The sequence below is a fragment of the Watersipora subatra genome, chromosome 3 (assembly GCF_963576615.1).
Source record: "Watersipora subatra chromosome 3, tzWatSuba1.1, whole genome shotgun sequence".
Taxonomy (NCBI): Eukaryota; Metazoa; Bryozoa; class Gymnolaemata; order Cheilostomatida; family Watersiporidae; genus Watersipora; species Watersipora subatra.
This window is the reverse complement of record NC_088710.1, coordinates 51,533,216-51,556,778: the sequence shown is the minus strand read 5'-3', so window position 1 is coordinate 51,556,778 and position 23,563 is coordinate 51,533,216. Positions and strand designations below refer to the sequence as shown.

Below are 23,563 nucleotides of genomic sequence, written 5' to 3'. Positions count from 1 at the left end.
TTCATAATAAGTAATATCAGTAAGCTATAAAAGCCTCTTTCAGCCGATAGACAGGCATGGACCATCGTGGTCAGTGTCGAGATGTATGTCTGTCATCTGGGTGGCGCTCTGTATCCTAGGTGAAATAGCTTTGGCTCTCTGCCAAGCAAATTTAGTGTCATGATTGTCAGAATCTGTAATCATTCTTATTTGGCAATCAGGCATTATCCTTTTTACTGAAGCACCTATTCAATGATTACTTGATCACCAGTTTCCTTCTTATCTCATAGTAATCACCTACCACAGAGGGCCTCACATCAATGGGCAGCCAAACCAACTCTAATACATATGCATGTATATGCCTGTTGTTTCTCATAGTTGGTCGGCAATCACTTTGTGTCATACACTATGTTTCCATGGTGCGCAGTACTGCGAAGCAGCCCCCTCCGAAGTCAAGGGGATTGTACGTTTCCATGCTGCGCAGTGTGGTTTTCCGAATTTCAGCAAATTAGCCAGAGAAGAGAAATTGTATAAATCGAATCGCCTGATGGAGAAATAGAATCGATCACGGATACCGAACGTCATAAACGGTCTTTTTATGATTCTGTCGTCATTATACTTTTATTTACAATATACATTCACAAGGTTTTACAAACCTTAACACACTTTTTACAAAGTAATATATTTTTAATAACTATTTTTAAGTAATATATTATTTATACGTTAATTTAGGACTTGCCACCTATTTTTCGAAAAGTGTTGGCATCGATAACAAAGTCCAGGAAAGTATTCACCTCATCATCCTCGTGAATGCAGACCATAATTAAATTTAGGTGAAAGAAGATCGGAAGAATAGAAAAAACAAGATTAGCAGGACAACCTTTGTACTAGTTTATGGCCCTCGAAGAATCCGTATCCACGGCATGAGAGCTATGCGCAGCCACTGCGCAGTCGCTGCGCAGTCGCTGTTTCTTTGCTGCGAATTTGCACTGGCTTCGCACTGATCAGTGCGCAGTGATTTCAGTGCGAAGACGCCGTTTCCATGATTCGGAGATAGCGCAACTCCGAAGCACTGCGCATCATGGAAACATAGTGATTGTCTCTGCTAATGTTGACAGGTGATTACTGATTAGGTACCCCTGAGGGAGTAGATGTCATGCTAATGTTGTTATTCATCATCCTGATTGTATAACAATAAACGCTATATACAACTATAAACACAGTATAAACAGGTTAAACCAAGTATCAAGAATATGTGTGTATTATGTGTGCACAAATTTACAACAATAAATATTTATGTTTTAAAATACCGCAAAGTCTCAATGTAACAAATGTTCATATACCACAATGTTGAAGTAGTACATTGTAATGATAAGCAACAAATATTCAATTCTCATAAACGGATGATATAAGCTCAAATGAACATGTGCAAAAGAGACAAAACGATCACGTGACTAGTAATAGTCGAGAGGATCATGCTTTTTGCAGCAACATAGATGATAGAGGTTTGTCCTGAATTTGAGACCAAACCCTAAATATAGGAAAAACAAGATAGAGAAAAAAATGTAGAAGAAAACATCAAACAAGACCTGGAGAGTATCGATAAGCAACTGGTGATCGCTGAGCTTTATGCTGATTGGAGGATTGTGAAAGAGCTTCATAGCGCAACGTGGGCCTGAGAGACAAAGGTAGAGTGTGGTCATTACCAGCATCAGTCTGTTAAAACTCCTTTCTTGTCTCAGCTGATCTTTCAAGCTCGCTCCTCCAGAGTACTTCATGCTGCTTGACTTACCAGAGTTGCTTGGCATCGATGTGTAGATGTGCACTTTAATACAAATGAGTGGCGGGAGCAGCATTGGGAGAAAGAGGTAAGGGAGGGCTATGCTATAGATCATCTCATACCAATGAAACCAAGCGTACTCTACTATGTACGTCTGCCCTTCCTCATCGAGTACCTCTGGACGGGGTATTAGCACACTCCTGTTACAGCGATGATTCCCATGAGTATCGCTGACTTCCTCCAGTCGGTACTCCCAGTACTGGGGCAGCGTGCTGACGAATGATATTACGATGATCAGCAGTGCAACCAGTGCACCATGAACCTTTCCAAAAGATCCATGCCATTTGCCACAAAGGCTGTAGAAGGTCCGTTCTGTTACTATGGTGATTAGAAGCCAGCTACATGAGTACCAGAACCAGTTCTCTATCGCCGGCAAATACGGCATTATTCGTTTGTAAGTGACACTCGACATGTTCACATAGTTTGGTAGTTGTGAGATACATGTGCAGATGAGTAGTAGCGAGCATGATAGATTAAACGCTGTCAGGTAGCATTCATGTGAATGGTGTGACATCCTCGCCGATACGATGGTATTGATAAGCGAGAAGATGAGACCAATCGTGAGGACGATAGGGAGGATGTAATACAGACCTTCGTTGGTGATAAAAAGTCCTCGGTTTGATTCGGCCACATTGCCATCTCGATACAATTCTCTTGTGCAGTCTATAACGTGGGGTATCACTTTGTGGACAGCAAATCTTTGATCAACAAATGCCATTATATTATTACACTCTTTGGCTTGATCTAAAACACAATGTGAGACACGGTGAAGTGGTTTCTGTGACACAAGAATTACTGCAGGAATAATTAGTATGAAGACAACAGCGATTGCTTAGCGGAGAACAGCAAGCTGGCAGCTGTTGCACATAGGGCTCTATAGAAACTGCAGGATGTTTAATTTATCACTTGAAATTCGCTGAAGCTTAGCTAAAATCGATACAGAGAGGAGCGACGGCTGTCGTAGTGCAGTTATGGGGCTCTGGAGACTGCTTGACAATGAATATAAAGTGCAATTCTATCAGGTCAGGCTTCAGCTGTTCTACTCACTAACTTCCCATTAACAATCCATGACAGCTATTGTCTGGGTTATCATTCGACCCCGAGTGCCCCCATAGGGCTCTTCAACATGCTCAGGCTAACAAATGCTCATTAATAATTTTGACAAAAAGTTAACTAAACAAACACTAGAGTCCCTCTGGTCATTTTCATGCATCCATCGCTGGGCGTATGCAACATAAGATTAATCATTGGACGAAACCTGACCGAGTGAGATAGAGTTGTAATGCCAATACAACTATTGTTTTTACTGCATAAATGCTTATTTTACTCTGATCATAGTTATTCATTACTGTTTCACAATCAATCAGCAATGTGTTGCATCGCTGCCTGCTGCCTCAAATGAGCTAGTTATCACTTGCGGTGACAAGTGAACCAAAATAGCTGTAGTCACGAATTACAATGAGTCATCCGGTGGTATTAGAGCGCTATCACTTTCTCTAGCTCTGTCAATAATAGCCTACTGTTCCAAAAGAAATGTATATCGCGCGTGATAAGATCACTCACATCCAAACTGCTTGGGCAGCTACACGAAAAAGCAAACTAAAGATAGGATGATGAATGAGTTGACTAAAAACCCTAAGGATTGCAATCGTTAGATATAGAATTTATAAAATTTGTCTGGTTTTGATCTTACGGAATTGTCATTCCTTGGCAAGCTGTTATGGTTTCACTAGTTGACCTAGTAATCACTCCTCTTGATTATAAATAAGAAAAAAATTAAATGTTTATATTTACTAGTATTTTTGATGGAATAGCTCAAGGTCTGGAGATAGCTGTAATGATTCATAGTGCAGACATCTGGCCATATCAGTGTATGAGAATGCAGCTGTGATAAGACACTGACCAAAGCAATGATCACTCTGACCTTAGCATCAGTGTTATCATTTATAAAGCTAATGCCAAGTAATCCTCATATCCCACCAAGAGTATGGACTGGCCATTTCTAAATTGTGTAGAAAAAGTAAGTTACTATATAGTATTTATTTGCATGTATTTAATTAGATGACATAAGAGTACACACTCACCCTAGGTGCTGCTTGTTTAAATGTAATATCTATTATATAACCGGCAGCTTCATATCTCACATATCTCAGAGCTTATGTTATTTGTTTTTCGTGTTGCTACCTTTTATCCCATCTTAATGGTACTGCGCACAAAACACACATAGCTGTATAGATAAGCGTCCTTAATGATGTCATTGTTTCTTATTCGTAGTCGTTTTACCATCTCAGGCTTTCAGTCTCATAAATAGTGATTAACTAAACTCTATAGCATTTACTAAGATGGTAATAAAACTTTGGCCCCTCTGTTTTAGATAGTGATTATGCCACCCTGGGGAGTGTCAAAATAAACCTCATTAGAATGCTGATATGCCATGAAATATTAAACGATTGACCATTTCCTTAATTGGCAGCGTTCTATGACCTTCGTATGTGCATATATTTTCTTATAATGACTTTTCTCTGTTTTGCACATACTCTAGCAATTTTACTAATTAGATGCCCTTGATGCAATAATAAGACACCAGCTGTATATTGCGCCATTTTGTTTATGTTGTATTTTAAGAGAAATGTCTGCATTTTGCTATAGTGACGTTTTATCTAAGTGAAAGCTCTCACTAACGTGGTGAGCAGCACAATCGCAGTTGTAGTAAGCATCATCAATAAATAATCTATTTCCGTTTCACAGGTTTGAGCTGTTGTGATAAAACATATGGTGATGTTTTGAAAACATCCTGAACTTTTGTTTTTGTTGGCTCTCCTAAACTATTGTTGGAAATTAGCCACAGAATCATCTTTCTTGGCATCTTATTATCTTGGTAGAACAAAAACACTGAATGAATCAAACTTAAGCTATGTTGCTGCAGCGCAACCAGTATGTCAAGAACTTAGCTTAAGTTGCAACCGCACAGCCGATTGTCAGGAACTTGGGCTATGCTGCAGCAGCGCAACCAGTATGCCGAGAACTTGGGTCATGCTGCAGCGCAACCAGTGTGTCAAGAACCTGGTTATGTTGCAGCGGCACAAGTATGTTAAGAACTTAGGTTATGTTGCAGCAAAACAGCCAGTATGTCAAGAATACATTTTAATGGAAATGGCTGACACAACCTTAACATTTGAGCCAAATGTAAACAGGCGATTGCAACAAATCAAAGAAACATAATAAGGAAAAACTATATGATTCACTAAAAATAGGAGAGCAAAGTTTTAACAGCAAAGAATTGCTAGACCATCTAAAATGGCAAAGTTGAATCACTTTAGCTAAGTGCTGCACCCATTTGGGTCTATTGAAGCCCATCATAGCCTGCATAATACTGATTTATGACTTAACAACCCGCTGCAATGTTCCCTGGTAGTTCCATGTCAGGATTAGACTTATACTCAGCGCAGCTCATGTTACTCGGGGTGGAGCTGCTAGAAAGTTGGTTTTACATCCTTCATTGAGTGACAAGAATTTGTAAATGAAAACACAAATACTCTAGTGGATACCTAGCTAGAGCTCCAGCAATTATACCCATTGCATTGGGTTATGTATGTATGATTAGAGATTGAATCGTATGCCAATCTCTCTGGTTAAATAAAGTCCTATAGCTATGTGGTGTGCACAATTACGGCAACCCCGATTTAGTTGTAGATTGAAAGATCGTCTCGTCCCATATCTCATCTCAGCTACCAACAGGGCCACCAACATCTATACAAAGAGTTCAGTTCCAATTTTTCCTTATTTGAGTAGGAATCAATGCTCAACTACCCTTCGCACTTCCCTGTATTTATGCTTTATCCACAAACTATAGCCATGTATCAGATTTTTGTTGAATGAAAACAATAGAGTTAAAAAATTTTAAAGTTTATATTGCATAATTATGTGAACTGTTTGCAACTTCTAGATAAAAATTATATCTAGAGTTGCTTAGTTCTGTTTGTTTTCAGCGCAGCAACATTAAATAAAATATAACATTGTAGATTTATTATTACATCCGCACTCAATCATGTTGATGTACAAAGTGTGTTACCTGTAGTCACACTGAGATGTCTAGCTAAATAAGTCAACTCATGTAACAACTTCTCCATGTAGAGTCATACAGTGAGGTGAAGTCTCATGAGTAGGGTTGTCTGAGTGTATCAGCATTCCTAAACGCAGCTTGACTGGGTATGAGGTGGTATGGACTATACATTTCTACATATTATCATCACATAATTTATGATTTTTAAATATTACATTACGCCCATACACTATACTTGAACCTGTTTGATGTGTCTCAATCTGTAGGCCATATGTGAGACACTCAACTCTAACTCTTAGTAGTTTCCAAACACACGTTTGCCGAAATTCATTATCTTTTGTAAATGGAAAATTTTTTGTTGTAAATAACAGCATAGTTTAGCAAGTCTAAAAATAGTTTGCTATTTTTGAGAGCAAGTAGTGAGGAATACATTATAATGGTAACTCAACTTACCCTCTCCAGCCCCTAGTATTAGAGCAAGTAGCACTGCATCTTTACGCACATCTCAAGTGTTTACTGCCTGGTAGCTCGCAATACTTTTTACAGCTGCTTATTGAAAAGCATGCTTATGATTGGTTGCTCATCATCTAAAGCTACCGCGTTATCAACCAATCTAATGATAGTGTTCTGTATATGTATAAATATTTAAAATGCTTGGCTATCTTGTTTAAATGTTTTATTAAAAATGTGGGACTCCATCTCTTGCTATGCAGATATGACACATACCGTATTCTTCATACCATCTGGAGAAGTTATACTGAAGCATAAAGGGTAAAAGTATTTCTTGTTATTTTGTAGGAGATATAGACGCCACAGGTCATCACAGCGCTGACACCGAGTAAGTAACAATTGCGCTTCGCATTTAGATTGCCTGTCAAACCTGCATAACTGTGTCATTCTGTAAGTGCTCATAAATGGATTGACTCTGAAACCTGATCGCTTGATTTCAAGCAGATACTCTAAACAACTGCTGTGTCTTCGTAATAACATGTTAGGGCAGCTGCCATATATATATACATGTATATATATTGTATATGGTATGATGTCACACCAAACAGCTAGTAATACCCATTAAGGGCATAGCAAGCTTAATGCTTCTGTACTGTTTGGCTCAGGCCGTTGCTGAAAGCTCAGTTACTTAAGTTTTTAAACACTAATTCTATTGGTATGGAGATCCATCCATCCATCTCTCTGGTAACATGTATAGCAGCTATCTATTATGGGAAGAACTTCACACAGAGTGCTCTATATAAGGTTTAGAAATTTCTATCCAATTAGATGGTTTATAGCATATGGCATCAAACATTTGATCCGTTAAACAAACTAATTAAATTATGTATCCAATGCATTATACCTTGTCTTGTATATTTTTAGCCCAAAGGTCTAGGCATGTTTATCACTAGTATTTTATGTGCTTATGGCAATATTTTAATCAAAAATAAAATAAAAAGTCATTTTAGTTTAGAGCTTATAAACTGCTGGTTGTCGTCCCAAGCACCCTCCTGTCGAGGTAAAGAAATTGACTTCGAGTTGCACAATTGCACTGCCAATCATCAACAAACTGCTTGTGTTGATTTGAAGAGATTCGTTGATAACAGTTCGCAGATAGTATTGAGTTTTAGCGACAAATACATATTTTTCATTTAGTAATTTTACCATATAACCAATTTTGGCTGACCTTTATTTTATGTTTAAACAAGAGCAGGAATAGCTAAAATTACTTCTCTATTGTCATAGAATGATCAAAATGGAATTCTATTGGTTAGCTTTGGATGTAAACACAGTCACTGGATTTCCATGCTTTGATGATTGGGCCATCAAAAATATCTTTTGAACTTTGAAAACATTAAAAGCTACGCTACGACAGCTTTACTCCTGGAAGAAGGATTTTCTTAGGGATTGGGAAACATTAGCGATTTCAACTGCCCTGAGTGATATGTTGTTTGTTGGTACTCCGACTGCATGCCACAACTTTTACCATAGTCATTCGTATAACTTTTTTTAATCTATCAGTGGTTACACAGTACAAACCACCCACATGCTGGCTACACTACTGACCACACACTTAAACAGCTGCATTGTATGCCAATTCTTCCTTTGTTGTTTTTTAAAGATTTGTATATGAATACCGAATACCGCATTTTCCAATCGTCTAGTATTAATTGTATACAGCCATCATTATACATCAACTGTTGAGTAAACGCAAGGATTTAGTAATAGAGTTATCCAACTGAAGAATGGAGAAGTTCATGTTGGTGCAAGCGATAGCACTCAGCTCATCGTGTTATACAGCTGTTTGAAGACTGGCAGTTTACTGTAACAGATTATAACTGTTCGTCTTATCAAACTCTCATTATCTAAAGTGGCAGTTGTTGTAATTATATTCTGAATACATAATAAGTAGCTCATGATAAATGGAAAGCATTAGATATCTAAAGGAATAGCAATTTCATTTGTTATTGTACAACCTTATTTGGTTTTATTTCTTTACTTTTTTACTGATAGAATATTTTATATTCAGATTATAAGATGAATAGTTAAGTTTAATAGAAACTGTTGTATCTTCTTTCCCAGTGAGCATATCGTAGTAGTACTCTAATTACTTGTGACGAACTAAATTATTACTATAAGAATTACTGAAAGAAGCAGTGTGGGCGTGATATGAATCAATGGCAAAGTTATCGTTTCCATTTTTGGTGATAATCAGTCAAAATGGAATAGGTATCGATGTGGTATTTAATTGGTTAAAATAGTGACCCATTTTGTATAATCGGAGTTGGAGTTGGTCCGGTGTAAAAGCCTCTGCAAAAACGAATTTCAAATCGTAGACAGACTAGAAGTGGTTCCAACTCCGACTCTATCGGAGTTGAAGCAACTCTGACAAATCGCCTGGTGTAAACGCACCTTAAGACTTTATATGTCCACTATTATTGGTTCACAGTTGTGTAAATCAAGGCAGCACGAATCCTCACTATATCTGGTTTGCTGCTTGAACTATTTTTTGGTAATCTTTTTTCGATGCATGTACATGGTGTTTTTTTGTGGCTTCCATTGTGATACCATTTAGTTAAGCTTCTCTGATTGTTGGTCTTTAAATTAAAAAGCCTTGGAACATCAGGTTTCCTTCAAATAGAATGTTCGCACGAGGTTCTTCAATCAAAAGAAATGTCTTCAATCGAAAGAAAATAAAATCTTTATCTCTTCTAATTTTGCATGAAAGGCTGCAGTTATTAGAAAATTTTATTGTGTCAAGTAGGTTGTGAAGAACCAGGCTGTATATTGATAGATTATGGACTAGTGGTTGATATTCAGCCTGCTTCGTTATTGAATACTTATGTGAATCTTGTGCAGCCTCAAAAGATCACACGCTGCTTTAGGGCATCGTGTGCTGCTTTAAAATATCTTGCGCTATCTGAAAGATCATGTGATGCCTTAAGATATCAGTCAATGCTTTGAAATATCATATGCTACCTTGAAAGACTGCATGTTACCAAGGGATATTGTACCATGCTTTAATGATCATGCATTACCTCACGAGATCACAGGCTACCTTGAGAGATTGCAGGTTACCTTGAGAGATCACAGGCTACCTTGAGAGATCACATGATGTTTTAGGAGACCACTCACTTACTTAAGAAACCACCAACACATATTATTGTGTAGTGCAGATAACTCCATTTTCATAAGTTATTAGGTATTGATATTGCTGTGGTAACGCAAGTTTAATTGAAGATTAAAAACACAGATTACAACATTCAAACAACTTGTCTCTTAAAACTGCATGCATAGAAAAGAGATTTGACAATGTGTAGCAGGTTTTATCAGGTGTCTGCTCATAGGGTTTCATTCTAGGTTGCATTATCTTTCGTTGCAGACTGCTGTCAAGAGCATATAGAGCTGCCGTAGAAGTAACATTGCAGTCAATCAGCGAGTATGTTGTCATGCTTCAACCGCAGCAGGTAATTTAGTCCACCTAATTTCTTCAACTACACTGACCTTTAAGCTCTCCCGTTGTTGTTATGAGCTGGTGTAGAGAAATCAATTCCATGGCTAATTATGAGACCATTACAGCTTTCCAATTATTTATTCATTATCTTCAAGAACTTAATTATTATCTGCAAACAAATACACAGGCTCTACGATCATAGCCAGTGATTTTGTACACTCCCTTCTGGCTCACACGTCTGGCTCACACTTCTGGCCCACACGTTTAGCCCACATGTCTGGCCACCTATCTTGTTTCAAGTTTGCAAACAGTAATCAAAGCTCAGTGACTCTGTCTAACTTAACTGTTGAACTCGTGGCTCAGGCATCCTGTCCAGCAGTATCAGCCAGGGTTGTTTATTGAAAGGAAATATGAGTTAGGCAGTAGTAGCTATTGGCTATAATTGTCAAACTATTTTGTGATACTTGAAGCAGTTAAACATGCCATAGCTGACTTTACATCTGAGTTATATGAAATATACAATTGTATGTTACACTGCATGTTACACTGCATTTTACACTGCATTTTACACTGCATGTTACACTGTATGTTACACTGTATGTTACTCTGCATGTTACACTGCATGTTACACTGCATGTTACACTGCGTGTTACACTGCTGTTTACCAACGCATGGTTTTATCAGCATGTTATATTTGAATGGTCTTAAACAATTTTAAGAAAATTTCGTTTACAAACATTACGGTTTTTTGACTTTTAGCTTTTCCTATAGATACCTCTATTGATATTTATTTTTTTGATTTGATGATGGTCTTTTCTTGTCTGTGAATAAAGGTATGTTGGAGACTCTAGTTTACGTACATGTGTTAGACTTCAATATGGTAAGAAAAGCCAATGCATCGTCCATATTATTATCAGATTGTAAGTGATAAGATGATCTGCTGGGCAAGCAATGTTTTGAAATTTGACTATTTGTTGTTTATGAATTAGAGTATTGGTTGTTTATGAATTGGAGTGTTTGTTGCTGGAGGAGCTAATGAGGAGGAACAGGAATAGCTCTGGTCTTTGTTGCTAGCATTTAACTAGTGGTAATTACAGCCTGCCTCAGTCTATTTGACATTTGCTCCCATGATTTATTTGCTTCCTATTTCTTTGTGTTGCCGTCACAGGTATTGGATGAGGCGAGGCAAAGCGTCACTGCAAAGTTACAGAAGTTTACCGACTGCAGAAAGTATGCACTACTGATACTCTATACTGCTATGTCTATGCTAATATTTCTCTGTCTGTGCTACTACCACTCTATGTGTGTGTTACTACCACTCTATGTCTGTGCTACTACCACTCTGTCTGTGCTACTACCACTCTATGTCTGTGCTACTACCACTCTATGACTATGCTACTACCACTCTATGTCTATGTTATCATCACTCTATGTCTGTGCTACTACAATTTACGTATATGCTACTATCACCATATGTCTGTGCCACTACCACTCTATGTGTATGCTGCTACCACTCGGTTTATACTACTACAGCTTTATGGCTATGCTACTACCATTCTGTGTCTGTTCTACTACTACTCTACGTCTGTCCTCCTACCACTCTATGTCTATGCTACTATCTCCATATGTCTGTGCCACTACCACTCAATGTTCATGGTACTACCACTCTATGTATATGCTGCTACCACTTTGTCTATGCTACTACCACTTTGTTTATGCTACTACCACTTTGTCTATGCTACTACCACTTTGTCTATGCTACTACCATTCTATGTCTGTTCTACTACCACTTCATGTCTGTAATAGTACCACTCTATGTTTATGGTGTTACAGTTAAAACTCAATATACAAAGTTAATCTATTCCAATTTTTTTTGTATTTTGAAACCATTGCTTGTTATAAATTTTTTTCATAAGAACACATTGTATTTCGTTGAATTCAATCCACATCTAAAAAACAATTAATTATTCAAATACACGTAGCATTAAAATACATTATACGCATTATATAAACTAACTAAACATCAAAATTTACATGATATTTTAGAACTTAAATTAATAAAGTATTTAATTTAATAAATCCCACTTGGTCACTGTTTGTGTGTCTGCTATGAAATTCTGCATTTTTTGGCTAATTTAATCCAAACTTCACACTCATATGCTCTGCGCCTTCTGCCAGGTTGCTAAAAATATTTGGTTTCAAAACTTCATCTAGTTCCTAATAACCACCCATCTGCGAGCCATCTTATTGAACATGTAAGAAATCCTGGGTATTGCCGAGCTTACTGTTAGTTATTGATAATCAGTGGCAATAGAAATACCGTAAAATCTGTATTTGAACACCATGGTGCTCTATGTTCCATTCCTTTCCTTGTAGGGGAGTTTTATTAGGGGTGACGTTCAAATAGAGGGTGGTGTTGTATTTTTTAAATAGCTCGTCAGAATTTTGGGAAGCTAAATTTAACCCTTTCACTGGCGAAGCGAATGTCGCCTAGAATTTGCCCTCTCCTTCGAGTTTACTGACATAAACCCTTTTGGGTGCGATAAACCTGCTATAACTTACCTCCAACTTGTCATAGATCTCTAAATAGATGTGCATTGGGAAGCTGAGAAATATCTCTATCAGATGATACCTGTCGCTTGCAATTAACCTGCGATGATCATATAGCCTGCGTTGCATTTTGTTGTTCATTCTAAATTTGAAGGCATATTTTTATTTTACAACTATATTTAACAATGTTGCATTAAAGCTCATTGCACTCATTGATATGTTTGCTACAGTTTGCAGTCAAAATTGGCTTTTTATGCACAATAGAAAAGGAGTTATGAGCGTCAATCGATTGTAAGACGTGTTTAGTTAACTGCAGGGATGCTATTATATAATACGCTATAAATCTGCAAATTCATAAGTTATATAATAATAATTCAATAAAATATTCAAAAATAAGTGACATAAATAAACCATAATCCCACGACCAAACGAGCGGAGCGAAGTTTGAGAGTTTTTACGATAAATGCATGTGCACACAACTTACGAAAATTATTCATCAACAACGTCGCAAACCCTCGTATCGAAATATCATTAACAAATTTAACCATTTTTTGTAGAGTCGTTAAAGTATAATAACGATACAAAACACATCTAAACCTATTTAAACATGTTACCAATTATTTGAAAGTTTACCGCAATATCTTAAAACCAACCCATCTGACCGGATTATACATAAATAGACAGATTAATTCAGCCAAAAATCGCCACAAAACGCTTGAAAAGCTTGGTTTAAAAATAGTTAAGACCGGCCTACGATTCGCCAATAAAGCCGTGCGACAGATAGTAGAACTATTTAGCAGTGCGCATTTCACAAGAAAAACGTGCTCATTTCACCAGTCTATGGCATTGTTTACTTGTCATCGAATTTATCTGAAGGTTTCTGTAATAAACGTAGACCGTTTGAGACGCAGACCGATTTACAGGTACGAAATTGTGGTACACAGTTTATTAGCCTATGTTTTTTGTCCAATTACCGAAGGCTTCATTAAATTATTTAAAACGTTAGCCGAGATTCTTTACAACTTATGTACAAGCTAGGGCCGAACTACAATGCCTCTTTATGACGAGAATATTTTTTTTATTTTGCTCCAGTTTCCTGAAAAATTCCAGACGCGTAAACGTTCATACTTGCTTTCTGTTAAAAATTGCTATCAAAACCATTCTACATTCAACACAACCAACTTTCAAACTGTGTATAGTACACAGTAGCTTGCCATTTTACTTCTAATTTTGCATTTCATATATATTTGATATAGGACACCACGAAATGGCCGCTGGAATATCTTTTACTGCTCTCTCTCGAGTTCGAAACATTAATGACTTGTTAACAACTTCGCTAGGGAGGCATCCCTCGATTAGCTATCAATGACCAAATCCTACAACGTAAAAGAGAGAAGACTAGATTGCGCGACCTTTAACAGAACGCTGAACTTGTTTATATTTGTTGAAATTGTTATTTGCTCCTTTTTGAAGTCGTGCTCCCTCAAATTCATTTTATGTCATCTCGAACAACTTTCATTTACACTATACTCTGCCAATTCCTGCTGACAACTACTTTTTCAACAACCAGCACTGCCATTTCTTTTTTCCATTATCCCTTATTCCATTATCAGGTAGTGGGCTGTATGACAGAGGAATTTCTAGTTGTAATACATGCAGAAACACAAATTAACATTTTTGGGACAAAAATACTTGCAGTGTTTACGCGACAGGTTGCATTCTGATTGTTGTTCTTGTATGGAATCATTTCATCTTTTGGCTGTTCAATACCTTCTACACTGTCTGCTGACCTCAAATACTCTTTGTACTGCTGAATTAGCCGATAATAGGGTCTAAACAATTTTTTTAGCAGAGCAAAACCTTTACGCGTTACTATTTAAAAAAAATTTCGCGAAGATTATGATAAACTTTTAGATGCATGTGTGCTTAGCACAAGTTGTGGTCTAAAAATAGTAGTGATATTAAATGGAATCTGTACCAAGTAGTAGAGATTCCATCGTAGTTGTAAACCATTTTTCACATACATCGAAGTATCAAGACCATGTTAAACAAAGAACTACTATTAGCCTGATACAGTTATAATTATATCTACTGCAATGCTTTCAGTTTTAAAGAAAAAACTGTACGCTTTGAAGTAAGAAAACAGACTTCGATAGGGACAGCAACCTCGAAAGAATTAATTGTTATTGATATAACCGAGTCATTATTAGTCTTATTTTGTGGACACTTCCATGGATCACTTTCTATTATGGGTTCATAAATATCAAAGAATGTCAAAGTAGCAGTCAAATAGAGGTGGCATTTAATTAAAGGGTGACACTTTACTTTTCAACCCTTCTATAGTCATGGTCAAATAGAGGTGTGCTCAAGCAAAGGTGGCATTCAAATAAAGGTTTTACGGTACATAGCATAACTTACTTTAGCTCACACTACCTATTATAGTTTAAACTAACTTAACTTTATGCAATTTATTGTTTAGTGTTTTATTTTTATTTCCACCCGCTTTTTTCACTTTTGTTTACAAAATAAAAAAAGTCACTCGTTCGTTTATCGAAACAAATATATGCTCAAAATTTACATCATACATTAAAAAGTTCTCAAGTTGAAGTGATGGTAAGTCAGTGTTTGACTGTACATACCAGCTTGTCACATAGATGAGAATACTCAGAAGTACGTGTATTGTATGTTGCAATAGCTTGCTCTGTACACTTATTCCAATACCGGGCTCTAGTTTTTGGTTTAGATGTTCATTCCAAACTCATTGATAAACTAACAACTTATACATATTGTCTATATAAAATCTTTGCTTCATATTTTCCCCGGTTTACTTGTTTGCATTTAAAAAGTGTCATTTTTACTAAAAGTTCTCAAATATTTTTGCATGGTTTTCAAACACACTGCCTTTTATTTAAAAAAAGTTTTCTCAATAACCTTTTGTGGTTAACCAAAAAAAGCCTCTGGGGTTTTAGTTAATCTATGTACATTTATAAACAATGTATGTTTACATAAATATTTTAGGTTGAATATTGAAGTTAAGTTAGAGTGCAAGCTAGAAGATGGAAGGTGAGTCCTTGACTTCTTATCTCTCTACAGTTAGCAGTTAACTAGCGCTGCAGAGTCCGCCCGCCCTAATTAGATAGCTCAGCAGTCCAGAGAATTTGTCTTGCGCTCGTGGGATACCGTAAGAGATGCCAAAAGAAGTGGTCGTGTTAAGGGCGGAATTGTAATATATTCACAAGAAGGTATTTGTACCGGTAATACAACAGACTCCTTCACTACACTTACAACCTAAAGGTACCGGTAATACAACAGACTCCTTCACTACACTTACAACCTAAAGGTACCGGTAATACAACAGACTCCTTCACTACACTTACAATCTAAAGGTACCGGTAATACAACAGACTCCTTCACTACACTTACAACCTAAAGGTACCGGTAATACAACAGACTCCTTCACTACACTTACAACCTAAAGGTACCGGTAATACAACAGACTCCTTCACTACACTTACAATCTAAAGGTACCGGTAATACAACAGACTCCTTCACTACACTTACAACCTAAAGGTACCGGTAATACAACAGACTCCTTCACTACACTTACAACCTAAAGGTACCGGTAATACAACAGACTCCTTCACTACACTTACAATCTAAAGGTACCGGTAATACAACAGACTCCTTCACTACACTCACAATCTAAAAGTACCGGTAATACAACAGACTCCTTCACTACACTCACAATCTAAAGGTACCGGTAATACAACAGACTCCTTCACTACACTTACAATCTAAAGGTACCGGTAATACAACAGACTCCTTCACTACACTTACAACCTAAAGGTACCGGTAATACAACAGACTCCTTCACTACACTTACAACCTAAAGGTACCGGTAATACAACAGACTCCTTCACTACACTTACAACCTAAAGGTACCGGTAATACAACAGACTCCTTCACTACACTTACAATCTAAAGGTACCGGTAATACAACAGACTCCTTCACTACACTTACAATCTAAAGGTACCGGTAATACAACAGACTCCTTCACTACACTTACAATCTAAAGGTACCGGTAATACAACAGACTCCTTCACTACACTTACAATCTAAAGGTACCGGTAATACAACAGACTCCTTCACTACACTTACAACCTAAAGGTACCGGTAATACAACAGACTCCTTCACTACACTTACAATCTAAAGGTACCGGTAATACAACAGACTCCTTCACTACACTTACAATCTAAAGGTACCGGTAATACAACAGACTCCTTCACTTCACTTACAACCTAAAGGTACCGGTAATACAACAGACTCCTTCACTACACTTACAATCTAAAGGTACCGGTAATACAACAGACTCCTTCACTACACTTACAATCTAAAGGTACCGGTAATACAACAGACTCCTTCACTACACTTACAATCTAAAGGTACCGGTAATACAACAGACTCCTTCACTACACTTACAATCTAAAGGTACCGGTAATACAACAGACTCCTTCACTACACTTACAACCTAAAGGTACCGGTAATACAACAGACTCCTTCACTACACTTACAACCTAAAGGTACCGGTAATACAACAGACTCCTTCACTATACTTACAACCTAAAGGTACCGGTAATACAACAGACTCCTTCACTACACTTACAACCTAAAGGAGACAGACAAATATCAAGCCGCTTCTATTGAGTCGCGAAAGTTCTGTGGAAGTATTTGTAGCACGGTTGTCTATTTATCAGTACTAAAGAGATCAGGTGATGTCTAGTCACCCAGTCTGTAAGGGTTTTTTGCTAATTCACTTCAACACTTTAGACCTCTCAGTCTATAAAGGTTGGTTCAGCTAATCCACTTCAGTACCTTAGACCAGGCTGGATATAAAGTGATGAATTTTTTGCTAAATTGTCTTTTTTTCTGCTAGGTTCCTCATAAGATGTTGACAAACTTGAGTTAACTTCTTTAAAAGATATTTCTATAAACCTATCATATAGTTTCACAAATTAAAAAGTATTTATATAAACCTGCAAGTTATTTATATAAACCTGCAAAATAATTCTGTTGAAATAAAATGTGTTTTTAAAAACCTACAAGATTTGTTTATTTACCTTAATAGTACTTTAGTAAGCTTACTATTGTGTATGTCTAAAACCTTTAATAGTATTTTGATAAACCTGCATAATATTGCTATAAACTTTAAGTAATTCTGTATCCCTGCAATCTATTTGTATATTTTTGAAGAGGAATTATATATACCGAAGATATATATTTAGAATGTTTCTGCACAATATTTTTACAAGGTGCTTATTTAGATATAGCTACAAAGTATTTCCATGAACCTAAACGAGTGTCATTAACATGTACACAGTCATCAGAGTGTCAGAGGCACGGATTATCAGAGTGCAGAGAATGGAGCTATCTGTGGTCGAGTTCTCACAATGTTTATCATCATCAGCAACATCTCGAGCCCGAATGACCCAAACACGAGTCTTGGAGGAGTGGCTTATGCGGATTCCTTCCTCCTTTCTAGCATCAGATATGGTGAGCGTATTGCATGGCTGTCATTACTAGTGGAGTTGCCTCCTCTATTAAACTCCATATTTGTAAATTTGATTGACTATCTTTGTAAATGTGATGATTTCTATGTCTTTACTGTAGATGTTCTGTTGATTTTACTCAACTTGCCTAGTTAATTACTTGCTAGTAATATATGAGTAATTTATGTGCAGACATAGATTACTACAATAAATAAATACATAGACATTTATTGTGCAGTTGCAATTTTAGTCGCTATCTTATGCTACAGTATGTTCCTGATGTGTGAGTGTTATTATAAATTACCTTCTAAAGGACTGAATAATATGCAGACAAAAAGGATAAACTTACTTGTCACATATTCTCCATTTCATTGCCAGGGTCGGATGACTCCAACGATTTCCAATTCAACACTGAAGTCATCAATCTAACTCAAAATGTGCCCCGCTGGCAATGCTGGAACGTGAGTGATAGGTTTAATATTCCCTCTAGGCAACATACCATACAGTGTCATTGTAAGTGTTTATGGAAATGTCTTTATATGGCCGATTTATGACTTTTTAGTACAAGCCATGAAATTTCAGTTAATTATGAAATTAAATTAAATGGCTTTTTGATATACATATTATTTTTCTAAAGGAAGTTACTGTCCAATGTCACCTTTAGTTTTCTGTCTAAGATATAATTATTCTCACAGCAGTTCGTTGCAGCAAACATTGGACTTCAGCTGGTTTAATCGCCAATTATTGCTGCCATTATAATCTATCACCAGGCAGCTAGTGAGCAGTTCGGCTGACCAAGATACATATAGCAGTTTTCTTCCTTCTCCATTTTGTCACCACATATTTTACATTGTCATCGTTAAGCAGCTTAACAAATTGCTGAGTAGGTGATGAGTGCTGACGGTGATGTCATTGCTGACAGCAGTAAAGACAATAATACATGATATCAATACAATATATATGCAATAATAAACATATGCGTAGCACTATCTATTGGTTTTTCATTAATATTCAATAAGTAATACTGGATGGATTTGTTGATTTAAGAGCTCATGTATTTATTTTAGATTTAACTTGTTTGACATGTTTATAAGTTTAGTACCATTTTGAAGTAAAGAAAATTCTGTTAATAAATAGTACTTGTCGTCACTGAATGATAGCTTATAATATAAAACATAATTGAATGATTATCATACATCTTATTGGTAATTTACAGCTGGATTAATCTGATATTTACAATGTTTTATGGTTAGTCTTTACTCGCTAAGAAAACAGTATTTACTTACAGATATCAAGCACATGCGATAAGCAAACTGAAGCCTTAGAGAGCATGATGACCGGCGGGGACGTATGCGGAGGTGTTCTTATTGATGGACAACCTGTAGATCTCATCTCACCTCAAGCTTGGCTGCAGGCAATTCCATGTAAGGCTCTGAAATGTTATAATGGTTCATAGAGATAAACTATATGTCGGTCATATCCTTTGTTTAACGTTACTAGGCGACAGCTTTATAAACGTCTACCGAAATAGACATAAATGTCGTTTCCCCACGCAACTGGTAAACGACATTTTGGTCGTTTCCCCTGCCAAAGGGTTAAATAAAATAATAGTTTCTACACAAATAATTTTTATTATCATTTACATTGTTTATGATTGGTCGGCAGTCTAAATAGCCTTCCCTTTTCAGGAACTCAACTAGACATTTATAGGGTATGTCCTAACAAAATGACAAATCGTATTGCTCTTGCTTCCACAAGAGCAATACGATTTGTCCAATACAATAGACTGACGTCCAAGTTACCTCGGACTACAGTTTATCACAGAGTAATTTTCTATAATTTTTAAATATTTGTTAAAAGACGAAACAGGACAATGCTTTTGAAAGCTTAAATATATTAAATTTTGAATGATTTAAATGTCGAAAACTGTTAAGATAATAGCAGTCACAGATGAAGTCAATCACTTTTCTCTAAGTTCTACCGCATTTTTTATTCATAGGAATACAAGTAGAGTCATGTAGCGTAGGCTCACATCGGCATATCATGTAGCGTAGGCTCACGTCTGCATATCATGTAGCGTAGGCTCACGTCTGCATATCATGTAGCGTAGGCTCACGTCGGCATATCTTGTGACTTTGCTGGTCTAATCTGGTTCCAGCCAATTTAATAAGAATTTTTTATGTCATTTTCATACTAGATAATTTTAAATCATGGATTTGTAGAAATTTGTAGAAATTTTACTCACTGGAAACTCACTTGTGTGACAAGAACTTATAAGTCAGAAACGAAAGCTGATTTAGGAGGTGATGGTCATTAGAATTAATTTATTATTATTGTAGCCTTAGCTCACATATCTTGTATTCAGCACCCTACCTTTTGTTCCGCTGTCATTTATCATGCGTGATAAGTAGACAACTTCTGAAGATCATTTACAGGTAGCTTACATCTCTACTCAGAGGTGCTCATTCTGATGAACACTTCTGTTGGCCCCATAACACTGACTAAGGATGAGATCAAATCTGTCAGCTTCTATGATGGAGTAAGTTACACAAAGTCAAGTTAGAGTTGTGTGCTCTCGCTAATCTTGTGACCATTTTAATTTAGGTAAATAGGTTGTTTTTGAGCAACGTGAATGCCTTCATGAGATGGTAGTTAGTAGCTGGTGGGTTTTAGCTGGTAGGTGGCAGTAGGTGGTAGCTGGTAGCAGCAGGTGGTTGCTGGTGGTTAACCGTAACCTTAAATAAGTTAAATACTATTTGAGACCGGCATTAGGTTACTCAGTCAAGGTCATCTTACTACATAGCACGTTAGGGTTCAGCTCCACTTGAAATGTTATACAGCAGTCACTTGAGGCCATGATTTTTGCAATGTTTAAATACACATGTTAGCAAAAAGCATTAAAACCTAGCGGTTTCTTAAATGTTAACAGCACGCAGCGTGAATTACACTTTTTTCTTGCATAACATTTACCTCTTGAGTATATTTCTGATATAAACTGAATGCTTAGAAAGTGACTATTGCCATTCATTATAGAATATTGTATCTGTTATTGTCTCAAGATGTTGTTGCCGTCTGCAATCAATCCTCAAATATAGATATTTAGGTATGGCTGGTCGATATTCACTATTTCACCATTACATTCAAATCTCAACATTCAAAGTCGATTCATTCCAATACATGTATTTTATTCATATATTCAGACTGTTGTATGTTGGAGGAAGAAATACATGGAATTTTATTAAACTTGTTCAAAGTCTAAAAATATACTATAAATGCTTTCAGTAATTGTATATAGTATGAAAACAAATACATGAAAACTATGTAAAAAGTATGAAGGCAAAGCATAAATTATGTGTAAAAACTAAGTAAATAAGAAACAGGTTTTTATGGTTTTGTTATTTTGATTGACACTTAGCTGGAAGTGTGCAGTGTGTAGGATTGGTAGTAGAGTGAGTGATAGAAATGTGGTCTAACTTACTCTAATTTGCCCGAGACATTTGCTCATATTAGCTTAATTTGTATATTTTTACACTTTTTTGTTAACTCCTACCAGCTTTCTTACTTTTGCTTAGGAAACTCGGTTTCAAAACATTCCAGACGTTTTATGTTGAAAATTAGTTTGTATGTCGAGACGTCAATTTCCTAACTTTCAAGTCGCGTGTCGAAAATTGTAAACGTAGAGGTGGTTGTAAGTCAAATTTGCCTGCTTTACTAATGAGCATTATGTTGCATAGAGTATTCACTCACTTCTGTCTCTGAATTTGCTTCAGAAGAATAGCAGTTCCAATAACTCTTGTTTGGAGACTGACCTTGATTAACCTTCTTAAATAACATAATTTACGTATAGATTTGCATATTTGCACTTCAATAGATCAGTTTACTAGTATTCAGTTACAAAATACGTTTTTGAAGTTATCTGCTCTTACATGAAACACTAGAAACAGAATTCCTCTAGATGGTTTTAAAATATAATATTAAGTGTCACCTATACTGCAACTATATAGCGTAAAAAAACATTTTGCATATTATGTGGTTAGACCTTGGCCAGATGTTGCATTCGCTAGCTGACATAAGATCGGGAAGAGATTGGACAGATTAAAATAGTTTTTTACTATTTTTGGTTTATTTATTAGGCAGGTCCAAGTGTGCCAGCATTTGCCATTTTTTATACATCAATGGAGTTTCAAAGTAAACTGCCGATTCAGCTGCAGAACACTTTGAGGATGTTTATCATATCCTTGAGTCCTCGTAGTCGTGCCTACAAGCTTTTCTTCGAGCAGGTAAGGGGGATGCGGGTCGTGCCTCAACATTGTTAGGTCTAGTACAAATTACTTAAGAAACTGACTAGCGACTATTTTTAACAAATTTATTTCAGAGTTAAATTCACTGTTAGTAGTTGATGCTTTTTAATTGCTGTTAGATTAGTTTTTTGGTTTGAATTTGACAATCTATAATAGCTCTTCGTAGTTTTTATATATACATACATATGTTGTAAAAGATTATGGAAAAATATGGAACATTTTTGAGTTGATCTTTTATTTAACTACTCAGTTGTGTTTTTCTCTTTTTTGTGTGGTATAAATGCCCAAATGCTTTTTTGTGTGGTATGTGCTGTATTCATACATTTTTTTTAAAATTTAGGTATTTGAAGCTTGGAAAATTGCTGAGGAGACCGGATTTGTCTGTACTATGGAAGAACAACTCCCTAAAGTATTGGAACCCGTGTAGGTTGCTGCATGAGGCAAATACACTGCTTTATTGTAAAATTCCTTTAGATAGATAGTCTTAAAAAGGTTACCCTGCCAAGAAACTAGATGAAATAATCACTACTCATGAATATTTGAAAATATATATTGAAAAGTTCACTGATCACTGACACCTGTCAGTGATCAGTGTGTAAGAGACTATTAGAGCTCAGTTCTGCCTTATGTTACAGGTATGATAGGCTTGCTACAGAGTTTAAGCAGCAACTCTCTCGACCTCTCTCTCACCTTGGAGTGCACAATGCTGCTCAGTCACGACTGGTTGGCTTGCAGAGGTCAGTGGCAAAGTCAGCACTCATCCGCTCACATGCTGACAGTGTGTTACTCATCTTATCAACTAGTCAAATCTTGCGTGTTGAATTTTACTGGAACTTTGACCTTTAGCTAAAAAGCACAAACCAGCTGGTTAGCACTTCATGCAATTATATTCTAGTGTGTTTCTTGATAAAAAAAAGGCTCATCTTTATATATAAATCTAGGTGTTTGTTGGTCTGTTGTCCAGTTATAACGATAAAGTTATAGGAACTCAAAAAACGCTTCGCGCTGCACTTGAACTCGGAAACACCAGTTTTGCAGACTGGCGCGCTAACCACTACTCCACGCAGCCATCCAGCCTTATTATGAAATGATTCTTTGGTCACTACTCGCATGCTTGAAGATCATGATTGAGTGAGAGATCATGAGGCATAATGATTATAAGTACAATTATTCCAAACCAGGGCAAGCTGGCTGCGTGGCTTAGGGGTCGTGTGCTTGGCTTCACATCCGCACGCATCTGAATTAACTGTTTGGTTTTGTATGAGGTGTGATCTTTTTTTCCAGACGAAAGCATAAACACGGCTCTTATTATAGAAAAGATTTAAACTAGCTTAAG

General features: G+C 36.6%; 2 protein-coding genes across 4 annotated transcripts in view; one reads left to right on the top strand and one right to left on the bottom strand.

Moving 5' to 3' along the window:
• The window catches only part of LOC137391444 (dynein axonemal assembly factor 9-like), a 54,552-nt gene that overhangs the window by 17,658 nt on the left and 13,331 nt on the right, over positions 1-23,563 (top strand). The window contains exons 12-22 of the mRNA XM_068077922.1: positions 6,681-6,720; positions 9,757-9,841; positions 10,997-11,058; positions 15,397-15,441; positions 17,758-17,930; positions 18,305-18,387; positions 19,215-19,350; positions 20,362-20,465; positions 22,060-22,206; positions 22,568-22,650; positions 22,863-22,964. Coding sequence (XP_067934023.1) covers positions 6,681-6,720; positions 9,757-9,841; positions 10,997-11,058; positions 15,397-15,441; positions 17,758-17,930; positions 18,305-18,387; positions 19,215-19,350; positions 20,362-20,465; positions 22,060-22,206; positions 22,568-22,650; positions 22,863-22,964 — 1,060 coding nt within the window. The remainder of the gene's footprint in view (positions 1-6,680; positions 6,721-9,756; positions 9,842-10,996; positions 11,059-15,396; positions 15,442-17,757; positions 17,931-18,304; positions 18,388-19,214; positions 19,351-20,361; positions 20,466-22,059; positions 22,207-22,567; positions 22,651-22,862; positions 22,965-23,563) is intronic.
• Positions 1,223-6,418, bottom strand: LOC137391367 (uncharacterized). Of its 3 annotated transcripts, none has more exons than XM_068077819.1 (2): positions 6,336-6,418; positions 1,223-2,563 (listed from the first exon to the last, which is right to left on the bottom strand). In XM_068077819.1, exon 2 carries the CDS (start codon positions 2,535-2,537, stop codon positions 1,434-1,436), a length of 1,104 nt encoding a protein of 367 aa, XP_067933920.1. In that variant the 5' UTR covers positions 2,538-2,563; positions 6,336-6,418; the 3' UTR covers positions 1,223-1,433. The 3 variants fall into 3 exon arrangements, with proteins under 3 accessions (XP_067933920.1, XP_067933921.1, XP_067933919.1); XM_068077820.1 differs by lacking the exon at positions 6,336-6,418 and adding an exon at positions 3,904-3,923; XM_068077818.1 differs by lacking the exon at positions 6,336-6,418 and adding an exon at positions 3,614-3,803.